The 13,868-nt window shown below is 42.6% G+C and overlaps 1 protein-coding gene across 2 annotated transcripts in view; it reads right to left on the bottom strand.

The window, feature by feature from the left end:
- The window catches only part of EDIL3 (EGF like repeats and discoidin domains 3), a 473,099-nt gene that overhangs the window by 301,185 nt on the left and 158,046 nt on the right, over positions 1 to 13,868 (bottom strand). Inside the window, exon 3 of one of the 2 annotated variants that reach the window (XM_062212442.1) lies at positions 7,670 to 7,699. The exons of the other annotated variant lie outside the window; for it this stretch is intronic. Within the exon in view, the coding sequence (XP_062068426.1) occupies positions 7,670 to 7,699 (30 nt within the window). The remainder of the gene's footprint in view (positions 1 to 7,669; positions 7,700 to 13,868) is intronic. 2 annotated transcript variants of the gene reach the window in all.

The raw sequence follows: 13,868 nt of genomic DNA, 5'->3' as shown, positions 1-13,868 counted from the left end.
AGTCTTTGACCTGGCAGTCTCAGCACTTGCACGAAGCATGCAAGACTAACACAGACTTCAGCAGCATCTAAGTTTAACAGAGTAACAAGGGCGCACTTCACAGTTAAGTCTTCCAATCCTGCCTCCACAGCGAGCCCACGGCACCACATCCACCCAAAGAGGGCCCCGTCTACTCACAGATTTTAGTAATTCACCCCTGGAACACACGCCTTTGCATGTGGATTCAGAAAGCTCTTGACCACAAGAACCTCTGGAGAAGAGCCATCCCTGATGACAAGGTCAATACGCTGGCCCTGGACTGGGTGCACAGTCTGCGGGAGAACCCGAGCTGGGATAAACCTCTCAAGCCCTTCTTCCTCTTCCCAGCGTTTCTTGGAACAGCCTTCAAGCAGTTCTTCTCATAACGCCTCTTCTATTTGCCTACTGAATTCCTCTTTGCTGTCCATCCACAAGGATCCTTCAAAAGGACCATCATCTTCATGACAATGTTATTAATACCGTACCTCTACTGGAGGATGCCTGGGCTGCCGCCACTTGGATCTCTCAAGGTAGGCGTTAGCTGTCACTTGGAATATAGGGAATGCCAGTGGGGACCAGACGCAGCCAGTGAATCCCGTTCGCTTCCCAGGCTCTCCACAGGCAGTACCACGCCCCCACCTAACGTGCACTTCAGATGCCTCCTCCCTTCCCCAGTACAGACAACCTGCACATTTATATCTGCATTTACATCAATTTTCGGTTTACATTTGCATATGATCTAAGATGAGGATCCATGAAACTCTTACACAGTGTTGGTGGGAATGTCAACTGGTGCAGACACCAGCGAAAAACAGCATTTAATTTGAAACATTAAAAATAAAAGTGCCATATGACCCAGCAATCCCTCTCCTGGGTAGGACTCAAAGGAGATGACATAAGTATTTCATGATGTTATCGGCACTGCTGTGTTCATTGCAGCATTATTCACTATTGCCAAACTATGGGGACAGCCGATACATCTGTCAACAGACACGTGGATAAAAAGTAGAGCATCATTCAGCCTTGCGAAAGAAGATCCTGCCATTTGCAACCACATAGATGCACCTGAAGGACACAAAGCTAAGTGAAATAAGCCAGACGCAGAAGAAAACTGCTACCTGATCTCACTTTGATGAGAAACCTAAAACAAATCGAATCCAATGAATCAGAAGAGTACAAGAGTGGTTGCGGAGGCTGATGAAGTTGCAGTTATGTAGGATAACCAGGTATATAGATCTAATCACTGCATGAGGACTGCAGTCAAGAAATCCTATGTTGTGCAATGGAAATCTGCTAGGAGAGTAGATTTACGATAGACACAAAGGTAACAGTTTTATGTAACAGATATGTTAATTGGCTCAACTACAGTGATAATTTCTTTTTTAAAATATTTATTTATTTGAAAGTCAAGAGTTACACACAGAGAGAAGGCAAGGGAGAGAGAGAGAGAGAGAGAGAGAGAGAGAGAATGTCTTCCATCCTCTGGTTCACTCCCCAATTGGCCGCAACGGCCAAAGCTGAACCAATCTGAAACAAGGAGCCAAGTGCTTCTTCCTGGTCTCCCACGCAGGTGCAGGGGCCCAAGGACTTGGGCCATCTTCTACTGCTTTCCCAGGCCATAGCAGAGAGCTGGATTTAAAGTGGAGCAGCTGGGATATGAACCAGCGACCATATGGGATGCCAGCACTGTAGGTGGCGACTTTACTTGCTATGCCACAGCACCTGCCCCCAGTGATAATTTCACCATATATATATATATGCTAATAAATATATATCCAAGTATTATGTTGTATACATTAAGCATATGCAGTGAAAATGAAACCATAACAAGGCTCTTTACCATTTTATAGAGATCTGACAATTCCATTTTTTCTAATCATAAAAATTTACTATTATATGGCAATACAGTATTAATAGCTGGTTTTATATAAATTAAAATTCAGCTCCTCTCTGATATTAAAGACCTTCACACTGACAATAATTAAAACTATCTCTTTAGGCAAGAGAGTTTTGTATTGGAGTTGATGTGAACGATTAAGTTGTGGTTTTAATTAACTTCAATCACCAATTTACTCTATGGCTGAAAGAGCTGCACTATGTCATCTTTTTACTGATTCTAGTCCAATTAATACCATTTTTCATTTCTGCCTTTCTTTCAAATTTTATAGTGATTTTGTAAATTTGAAGAATAAATGCTTTTGTAGAGATGTAAAAGGATAACTGATAAAACCACACAAAGTGAGACAAATTATGAAATTTATGTGAGAATACACTTTATTTAACATTTATATTGTATTTGTAAATCAATTTTCTAATACAGATGTGTTAAAATTTTAAAGAATGCATAAAATCTTGATATAATCAGGTTAGGAAGCCTCTATGTATTATGAAATTTAAATAAAAGTTAAGTAAATATTGGATGGTAGATAAATAAATATTGGATTTCTAAAACTTGGATTGTTTTCCTTCTCTCTTGCCTGAAGAGATAATTTTAATTATTTTAAGTGTCATTGTCTTTACTATCAGACGAGGGGTTGGATTTGAATTTATATAAAACTAGATATTAATATTGCATTAACTCACATAATAGCAAAATTTTATGATTAGATAAAGCTCCAACCAACTTAACTTTATTAGAGTTTTATTTGCTTAAATTTAGCCTTAATAAGATGTAATCAACTTTCAAAACTCCAGATCATGTGTTCAAATACATGTTGTTATTTCAAAGTTGGAAATGTATCTGTATGTCACAGCCACGAGCCAAGACACATTCCTTATATTGGCAAGCCTCTGCTTTTGCAGGAGTGTTTATTACAACAGTCTGACACCACAGCAGCACAGTTCTGAGACTACCTGGGAATAACAGATGCTGAAATGCCATTAACAGGTTCTGAAGAAAATTTCCAAAAGAGAGTTTCCATAAATGACCTGGGCAATAGCAACAGAGCTGGGTTAAGTACATCACCTCTACAGTGGGCTCATTCGGAGAAACAGACTCTGCTATGGCTGCTTTAAAAATATGAATCTCATTATGTCATAATTAGATCTTGCCCATAATCTAGCTTGAAGGAATTTCTGGTGTGGTTCATCGATGCGCTTGCACAGTCGATGAAATAACATGTTTAAATAACTGAACCAAGATTCAACTAATACAAAATGTTTAAAAAGCTTCTGGTAGTTATAAAAGCACGTATTAAGTGAAACCAACCTCATAACTGAGACGACACAAAATACGCTCCTTTAGCTGAATAGGTCTTTACAGAACACTGGAAACGATTAACAAGGGAATGCTTCATACTCACGAAGGAGCTAGAGCTCCCATGATTAGAAGTGCAGACATAATGTAATATACACCCTCTCAAAAAATTAACATAGATAACCACTTAGGATGCACTTAGCATTTGCAAGCTAATTTAGAGGTTCAAATACAAGAATTAGCCATATATATCATATATACAAATGAAATTAAAGATACAATGTGATTTTTAAAGAGTAAGAATGCAAATGGAGTTAAATGGGAAAAAGGTAGAGATAGCTTATCAGTTTCCATAATGGTAATCTTAGAATAATTCAAAACATCAGGCAAACCAAACCTACTCCACTGTTAATGGAAAAGCCTGTACCATTTGCAGCATTAAACATGAGTAAATGCCATATCATAGCTCATCAATTTGCTCAGTTGGTATTATCTGTCTCATGGCTTCTTCAAACCCTAAGTTATAGAAATGTATTATTATTATTAAAAACAGTTCTGAAAAATGAGATTGTGTCTTGATCATTGAATTAATTGAAGTAATCCAATTATGTGTGCTTGTCAGAACTTAGATTTACTATATAACATCCACAAATTGGAATCACTCAATAAACAGAACCATTGGACAGTAATGTCCACTTGAGACCTACATGTTTAGATAAGTCATGTATAGATTTGTTTAAAACACAATCACTTTTAAATTCAAATTTCATAATCAACAACTAGTAATCACAAGCTTGTGACTAGTTGGCAGTAAAAAACACCTCTGCTTAAATTATTATTTCTTCTATTATTACTCTTTGAGGAATGGCTTATTGCTTCCTAGAAAAATTAAATTATTTAACTGAAAGTAATTAAAGTATGCATTGAAAGGGCTATGGCTCAGTGTTTCTCTGAAACTAAAGACAGAGGAAGAACTTGGTTAAGACATTACCTGGAGACCTTTTTTAAGTTGAATGTATATATAATGTTGATGATAAAACATCACACTTTACTGATAATTTAAACAGAATGCTGCAATAACAAAGGGAGAAAAATAAATTGAAGGAGGGCTACAAATGAACTTGAAAAATATTACTCTGTGTTAATGTCATTTATGAGAGTAAAAACAGAGGCTACCACTCATACAACAAATATATTCATAACTACACTTTTAAGTAAAAAATATATATATTTGCTAAATATTACCCAAAATATATGTGAACATCACAATAAATGTCTAATTAAGAAAAACAAGGGTTGACAGGGCCGGCGCTGTGGCATAGCGAGTAAAGCTGCCTGCAGTGCTGGAATCCCATATGGGTGCCGGTTGAGCCCCGGCTGCTCCACTTCTGACCCAGCTCTCTGCTGTGGCCTGGGAAAGCAGTAGAAGATGGCCCAAGTGCTTGGGCCCCTGCACCCACATGGGAGACCTGGAAGAAGCTCCTGGCTCCTGGCTTTGGATCGGCTCAGCTCAGGCTGTTGCAGACATTTGGGGAGTGAACCAGCAGATGGAAGACCTCTCTGTCTCTGTCTCAGCCATTCTGTAAACTCTGCCTTTCAAATAAAATAAATAAATATTAAAAAAAATAAGTGTTAGAATGCAAGAGTACTAATAACAAGTCCAAAAGTCACAATCAAATCCCCACAGTTATTCCTATTCTATTCTTTACAACACTCATCATACTTTGTCAAAAGTTTTAATATGCTGATATGCTTTTTATTCTATACTTTGATAAAATTAAAAGGAAACCATGTGCTTCCCATTGCGAGTTTTCACATAAATCAGTGTTTGCTTTAACAAAGACACATCTCCTCAATGTTAGTATAATCTGTATGTAATATTGGTAGTTAAAACATTCCTTAAGAGCACATTTGTTCTGTAGTAAAAGTCTGGGGTAAAATCACAACAAAAAACATCTCATTTGTGAAGGCAAAAGTGTTTTTAAAACACAGTCTAAACTTTATGATGTTCAGATTGTTCTGGAGTAAGATGATTATCTGGAGGAAAAAATATTTAGTTTAGAACTTAGTAAGCAGAGAAGTTGTTAAAATAACTTTAGAATGACAAAATTGCACCACAAAATAGCTACATTATACTTGAATATAGTTTACCTTAGATGGCACTCTCTCTTGATCATGCAAAAAAAATGAAAAAACCCACGATTTTTACACAGTGACATCAATGTGGTTGGCAAGCGATAAAGCAAAGTGGGCAGTGCAAGCATCTAGGAGGGAGCAGGCTCAATTGGGCTAGGAAACCAAGGTGCTGGCAGGCATTGAACCGCAAAGAAGATTCAATTAAGGTTGAAAAGTACAGTCAGAGTCTATGGGTAACCCTATGAACAGCAAGACCTCAGCCTCCAGGCAAAAAGAAGCCAAAAATTAAGCCCAGGAGATTCCAATCCACAGACGAGTTAGCAACCAAGTCATGGGATCCGTTTGCTCCTCAAAACAGGCTGCACAATATGGGTGAGAGAGACAAAAAACGATGGGAGTTCCTATCACCCAGCTCAGGCCATCAACCGCCCAGCAGTGTTATGAACATGACAGCGTGATGCAGAGTTTATCTGCCCAGTGACTCCCTTTCTAAGGCAGTTATAGTACAATGAGTATCACGCAATATGGTGCTCATATATCCTTAGGTTCATCAAAGAAATCTGTACGATAACTGCTTTGTCTTCTTCCAATGACCTTCTGAGCTCTGAACTTACTCTTAAAGGTAAAACCCTTTTCCAGTGTTCCAGACAGACAGGAGGCAGGAAGTCAGGCCAGCTGAAACAAGTTTGGTGTGGGAATTAAAGTGCCTCTGCCTTGTACCTGTTTCCAATACTTGGGCTCTATCGCCCTTTCTCATAAAAGCAAGCCCCATCTTCCTCATCAGAGTCGAGAACAATTCCCACCCTTGTCCCTCAGTTATTCCGAAGGAATCTGTCTCCTGCTGTGCTCTGTTCCTTTCTCTCCAGACCAGTCTCTAAGGTGGCATCTCAAGAGCTGTCTTCTCTTTCCTCACAGTGCTGGCCTCCTGCCTTTATAAGTTTACCTTCCATTTCACTCTGGAACCACACTGAAAACATAATGTCATGTCCAGCACGTGCGTTCCAGGACTCAGCCTGTGCGTGGCTGTGCTGATGAGCTGGGTGACGAACTTGATGCCAGGCTGCAGCATCATTCATTTATAATTGTCAAAATGGATCTTTTTAAACAAGTGTTGAAAGCAGCAATACAACTCTTATGGTCACATTGAATATCATGTCTAATGCCAATTTTACATGACAATATGGCCTTTGATCATACAGGGTTTTATTTCTAAACAGTTGTTTGATGGCCTTCCTCTTTTTCTGTTCTTCCTTTATCATTCTCACCTCTGTATTAATTTTCTGCATTCCTCTTGGTGTTCTCGTTCTCTTTATTCTTTAACGTGCATGGTCCATTTTGAATAGTGTGGTGGTTTATGCAATGGTTTGGATGTGGATTGAGATTGTGCCCCAGTAGTTTGTGTGTTGGAATCCTGGTCCTCAGCGCGGTGATGTAGACAGATGTGGGACCTTCCAGAGGTAGAGCTTAGTGGGAGGTCCTTGGGTCACTGGGCACACTGGAGGGACTTGGTGTTCCTGTGGGACCCTGGTGAGCACTCACAAGAGGATGTATAGACGAGGAAGGCCAGCTCCTCCACTCTCTCTGGGTTCCTGTCTCATCAGTCAAGACTCCACCTGCTGTGATATGAAGCAGCCAGGGGGTCCTTGCTGAAGCCAGGGCCATGCTGGTTGAACGTTCAGCCTCCCAAACTTATAGCTAAATCAACCTCTTTTCTTTTAATTTTTTTTAAATTTTAAATTTTTATTTTTTTGACAGAGTGGACAGTGAGAGAGAGAAACAGAGAGAAAGGTCTTCCTTTGCCGTTGATTCACCCTCCAATGGCCGCCGCACCACGCTGATCCAATGGCAGGAGCCAGGTGCTTCTCCTGGTCTCCCATGGAGTGCAGGGCCCAAGTACTTGGGACATCCTCTATTGCACTCCCTGGCCACAGCAGAGAGCTGGCCTGGAAGAGGGGCAACCGGGACAGAATCCAGCGCCCCGACCGGGACTAGAACCCGGTATGCCGGCGCCACAAGGCAGAGGATTAGCCTATTGAGCCACGGCACCGGCCCAACATCTTTTCTTTATAAAGGACTCAACCTCGGGTATTGTCTTACAGCAATGGAAAATGGACACATACAATTCAACTTCGATTATTTTCTTTTTTCATTCCAAACACTTAACCAATATCATCAGGTTAGACACACATAGTAAAACCAAGCAACAAAAAAGGTAAATAAAACGGTGCCAGCTTTCCGGTTTAAATTCACAAAGTTAAGTCTCCATTAGTAAAGGCATTAAATTGAAAAGGAATAATCTTTATGACATGGGAACTTTACCTGCTGAAGTTGGCTCTTCTTCATCTGATGCTGTGAAAGGGGAAAAGAGGTAATGAAGAAGGAGGAGAGGGAGATGGAGGAGAAGGGGGGAAGAGAAGGGGAGACGTGGAATGAGAAAGAGGAGGAGGAGAGGGAGAGAAAGAGAAAGATTGAAGTGAGCAGAAATAAATTTCACATTTCCAAACAATGCCTACAAGCACCTCACTTGTAATTTCGTGTACACATTAGAAATCTGTCACTATCTAATGACAGGTTGCTGACTATATATATATATATATATATATATGCACACATATATATAAATTCATATACTCCTATACTTTAAAATACAGTAATTTATCAGAACAGAATAATCATTCCTGAATTTTATTCTTTTCTCCCTTTAAAAACAGGATTGACCTTATTTCTTGAAAATTACTATAGTTTGTTTTAAAAATATAAATTAGATGAAAATCATTGCTTTTCCATTAGCAAAGAAAAATCAAAAGGTATCGGTGGTCAATCACTCGTTCCATGTGACAGAAGTTCTAAGACAGGGGTTATTAAATCTCAGTGTGACTGAATCGCTCTGGGTTTTTGCTACTGTTGAATATTGGTCCTCCCCCGCCCTCTCCCCCTCCCCTTATCCTCCTCCTAGCTTTCTTCCCTCTCCCTCCCCACTTCCCCATCACACAGACACACACATACACACGCACACACAACACAGCAGTGACGGCTCTGTGGTAGGACACGGGGACCCACGTGTACAGGGTGACCCCAGGGGGTTGGACTCAAGTGTTGTTCAGCCCTCACAGGTATAAACGTGCAGATTACAAAAGGGGAAGCCATAGCGTGAAAACACAATGTTATCCCACAGCAATGGTTCACAACCCCTGAGGTACCTTACGGTGCCCAATTCTGGGCTCTACCTCAAGCCAATTAAGTCACCATCTCTTCAAATGATACTAGCTTGTGGCCAGGGTTGAGATATTACCGGGCAATACCCATATAAGTTAATGTGAACTCTGACTCTCCAAACTGTGTTCACTCCTGTTCTGAAGCGTAGAAATGCTGACGAGCAGAGAGACCCCTAGGGTACTCACCCACTGCTGTGTGTATGTGAGGGTCACAGCATGACTGAAACAGGCTTTATCTGGAAACTACACAGTTCCGCCCACAGCCTGCCTGTGCACCTAACACCTGCAGACGAGCCCTGGGAGAAGTTGTCTCTTATCTGTGCACAGTGCAGTTTACCCTGACTATGACTGTTGAATCGCATGGCACTAGCCAGTCCCATTTCACTTGATTCGTGATGTTTTGAAGAAAAAAATCTCCTCGGCTAAGGTGCTTAGAAAGGAACTCTGTCTCTAGCTGGTTCCTTCACCACACTCTCAGTGTGCAGCCAGGGAGTGGCCTCCGCTCTCTGCTTTTCTGGTTGCAACCGCACAGAGCACACACTAGACAAGCCTACATTGTGTCCTGACAATATTTCCCTCTCACACTGTTTGGCTTGTCTCCTTGGCACGTAAGGAGATGAAGAGAGCAAACACAGTTGGCATGTGTGGCATGGGGAACATAAATATTTAAAAGCTGCTTGCTGCTTTATCGTGTCCAAAATGGATCGTAACACATTCAAGGAGGAAAATCGCAGGGAGCTTCCAGGAATTCCCTTTTAGGAGAAGATCGCAGGGGCCTGCAGAAATGCTGACTTGGATGGGTCTTGTGTAAACAAACTCCGGAGGTCCAAATGGAAAAAGACAGCCGCACACACTCTGTGCAGGCACTTGTGAACTCACTCAATTTACAAAGCAAAGGATGAGACAGAATTATTCTGAATTGACACCGGGGCTCAGACTGGTCTCAGGTCAATTCGAATTTGAGCTCACGTCAGGGTGGCTTTAAATCCTAACTCCTTCTGTGTCACAAAGCACAGATTCTCTCTACTTACACAGAAAGGGCAAAACGAAGCTAACAAAGAGGTTACTGAAATTTAGCCAGTGTTGCCTACAGGTGTCAGATCACAGAGGAGGACTGGCCGGATCTCTGACGCTGTTAGTTGGTCTTACGCATAAGGAAAAAAGAAAACTCATGCAAGCTCGGCGGGGCAGAAATCCCTTCACAACAGAGTTCTTTCCTGGAAACTGCTTCATGTTTCCTGTGATACAAGGATGGGAAGAGGCAGGTGAGATCCTAACTACCTAGAGAAACAGAGCACCCTAAGGAAGTGATGTTTAAAGAGAAGAGAATGGAAGTGTGAAGATGTAATTCCCCGATCATATACGCATATGTGAGGAGTTTCAGGAAGGAGCTAGAGACCACGGTAATAACGGCAATTCAAAAATTACAGGAGTCACAGCAATTAGAACCTTAGAAAATCAACCCCTGCATTGCAAGCAGTACCCTGGCCTACACTTGGCCTTACAACACCAGAAAGCATCCTTGTCCCAAATGAACAGCACTGGCACCTGCAGCTTCACAACGGTGCAGAGTTCTCCGCCCATGCAACATCTGCTCCGTGGTGCCAGGTTGCACTGGTGGTAATTCACTGTCTTAGCTCTCCCCGTGGCAAAGACAGCCGGGGAGGCTAACTGTATTATGGAACACAGCCTTGCGAACTGTCAACAGGTGGCAACTGGAGCCCAGGGTAGTCAACCTCAAAGTGGGCACTTGCAGCCTAGTTAGTGCCATTTCAGTACAACAAGTATTACAGAAGGGGCTCTCGCCCCGCCACATGAGCCTTCATCTTCCTATCTGCTTCTTGGACGTCACTGAATCCGTACTGGAAAAATCATGGGATTCTCTGCCGCAAGCAGGCTCCTCTAATTTGGACATTAACACACGCGTGTGAGGCAGGGATTGTGGTACAGTGGGAGACGCCACCACTTGGGACACCCTCTTCCCATATTAGGGTGCAGATTCAAGTCCAGGTTCCTCACTGCTGAACCAGCTTTCTGCTAACGCAACCCTGGGGGCAGCAAGTGGTAGCTCAAGTACCTGGATCCCTGCCAGCCATGTGGGAGACCCAGCATGAGTTTCAGTGGGCATGAACCAGTGAGAGATTTCTCTTCTCACGCAAACTCTTTGAAGTAGATGAAAATAAATTAAAAAAAATTAAAGGCACATGTACCCAACAAAAAACAAATAAACAAGCTAACAAATAACTGTGCAGTTGTGCAATGAGCCTTTAGAAGGACGTACTGACGTGACGGTGGCATGAGGAAAACAGTGCATAAGGAAACACGTCTGATTAACCTTAGTCCTATCACGCATAACAGAATCACCCTGGGTCTACAGAGTCGGCATTGCTGGTGTGAGCCCAGGCTTGTGCATGCTGACTAAGCTCGGCAGGTGTGAAGAGCCATGTGTGCAGCCAGAGCCACAGCAGGAAGGCAGGGGGCTCTGCTGCTTCACCCTCTTGGCATGCTCCCTCCTTGATCACAACTGTAGGAGCCGCCGGGGATCAACACGGATGCCTTGGGAGGAGATGACTCGTGACTCCGTCGGATTTAATGAGAAGGTCGGGATCTGGGAACGAACCACACTCGGTGTCCTCTCCTTGTTCCCAGGTGTTGGTCTAGGTCAACCACTGAGTTAGCCCTGGGAATCTGTGGGGGATGAAACCTGCAGATGCTCCAGCCCTTTGTATAAAATGATGTCATAGTCACACATTACCATGTACCCTCTCCCTACACTGTAAGTCATCTCTATATTACTTATAATATTTAATAGAATGCAAATGCTATTTTATTATTTTTAATTTTTGAAGGCTTATTTATTTGAAAGACAGAGTTACAGAGAGGGAGAATGAGAGAGAGATAGAGATAGAGAGAGAGAGGGAGAGGAAGAGACAGCTTCTATCTGATGGTTCAGTCCCCAAAAGGCCACAATGCTTGGCTAGGCCAAAGCCAAGAGCCTGGAACTATATCCGTGTCTTCTATGTGAGTGAAGGGGGCCCAAATACTTGAGCCATCATCCACTGCCCTCCCAGGCACATTAGTAGGGAGCTGCTTTGGACATAGAGGAGCCAGAACTCAAACTGGTGCTCATATAGGATGCCAGTGTTGCAGGCAGCAGCTTAACCTGCTGCACCACACCGCAGGCCTCAAATGCTACTTTTAAACATCTGCAACATTCCACTGGTTAGGGAGTGATAAGAAATCTACTGTACATGTTAAGTACATGTGTTAAGTATAGATGTAGTTTTTTTTTTTTAATGTTTTTGATACTCTTGATCCACGCACCATTGGTTGAATACACAGATACAGAACTAAGTCATGAAGGGTAGAGTATGTGACCAATTTAGGGGCAATGATTTGGAAGAAGCTTGGACATGCCTGGGAAGGGAGGCTCCTCATTCTATCGAGAAGGCGTCTGGAAGTAATACCCTTTCTGTCCTTGAGGCGGGAGACTAGGAACCCTGGAGCCTCGAAGGCAGCTGGCAAACAGCTTGCAGCCGAGATGGGAGCCCCCTTGGGAGGACAGCTGATCCTGTTCAAAGGCAGGAAGCAGAGGCAAAAGGAAATTAGATTCTCAATGATCTTGCTCTGCCACAGAATCGTCTCACCCACGAATCGAATCCCGACCCACCTTGCACTTCCAGCCCTGGGGAAAGAGGCATTCACGCTACTGTCTATAGAGCTTGAGCAGTCCTTTCTCTGATTTGCAGCTAAGTGGCATTCTGCTATAGCTCTTGGTTTTGTGGCTCCTTGTAAAATGCATCAGGACGCACAAGGAATAAACTCTCTGAGGCCACCAAGCCAGGAAGTGCAGAAGCCTCAAGATGCATTTCTGTGCTTGATTTACCCAGGGGCTCACCCCATGCTTTGATACAACATTTAAACCTACACCCTTGATCCTGAGGTCGGTCCCTGTGTTTTCAGGTCAGTGTGGCAACGTACTTGCTCCGACCTGGGGTGGTGCTACAGGGAGAAGGTGACAGGCAGACCCCTCCTGTACTTCCTTTTCCCTCATGCTGCTCCCTTTTGCCTCAGGCATCAACTGTGAAGAACAACAAGGCAGTGGGCAAGATATGACCCTGCTCTCCACCCAGTATTAAGCACACAGCCTTCCTTACTGGACAGATATCTGGCCCACGGGCCACAGAAGGTCCTCAAAATCTTCTGGTCTTGCCCTGCCAAGGCAATCGCATTTGGAAATCAAAATTCAATAAATCTGTAATAGGCTAGTTTTAAGTTGATAATTTTGCATGGCCCGTGGATGATGTGATCTATATCTAGACAATCCTTGGCAGAAAGAAAAAAGTTCTGCATCTCTGCTGGTCTGTGTGTGTGTGTGTGTGTGTCGGGGGGTGGTAGTGGTGGTGGAATGGGCTGTGAATTACCCTGATACTAAGACCCATGGAACAGAGTCTAGTCTCCTTAACCTCACCTTGTCGCAACTATTCTTAATCTCTTCTATTCTTGTCTATTTTATGCTTCAGCATTTTAAGTCAACTTTTACAACATGGATATTCCCCCTGTCCAATACAGTCATGGGCCCAATATGAGCCATTATCAGAGAGGAACAGCTCACTATGAAATACAAAAAGCTCATTTCTTAGCATGCTATAACCTACTTTATACAAGGAGGTTACACAGCTTATAGTAACTTACTGATCATTTCCTTGACTATATCATAAGTTTAGTTAACTATGCACCAAGGATGCTTTGCAAGTATATAATTAACTATGTAATAATTATTTCCATAAGCAAAACGGTAAGGGATGTAGATTACTGTACCTTGACAATATTTTAGAATGTTTTTATTTGATTACACTGAAGCAAGAATAACATGATGACATTTGTGCATCATTATTTATGCCCACCCAGATGGCAAATGTTGTAAAGATGTGTGTGTGTGTGTGTGGCATTGCAAAGACAAAGAAGAGTGAACTATCATTTAAAATTCATGAATTCAGTCTTGGAGCAGGTTGTGGAGCTGCTCTGGGATGTGCGAGAGAGAGATGCTGTTGGTGTGTGTGGTCTTGCTTTATTTTTTGTGCTGGCCAATGACTCCAGGGGGACATGACAAAGGCCTGAACAATGACTATGCCCAACTGCTTTCCTGGGAAAGTATGACAAAGGACAGCCACCCTCTCCTGGCCAAGGATGTCAGTGTTTAATGCAAGCACTTGTGCAATCTCAGAGCTGCAGGGTATTGGGGTCCCAGTGACATGCAGCAGACCTTCGGGAGTTACTTGCATAGGGAATATTCCGAGCGT

Source organism: Lepus europaeus, chromosome 15, assembly GCF_033115175.1.
Source record: "Lepus europaeus isolate LE1 chromosome 15, mLepTim1.pri, whole genome shotgun sequence".
NCBI classification, from domain to species: domain Eukaryota; kingdom Metazoa; phylum Chordata; class Mammalia; order Lagomorpha; family Leporidae; genus Lepus; species Lepus europaeus.
Note: the sequence above shows the minus strand (reverse complement) of the source record. Positions and strands in the feature narration are given on the sequence as shown.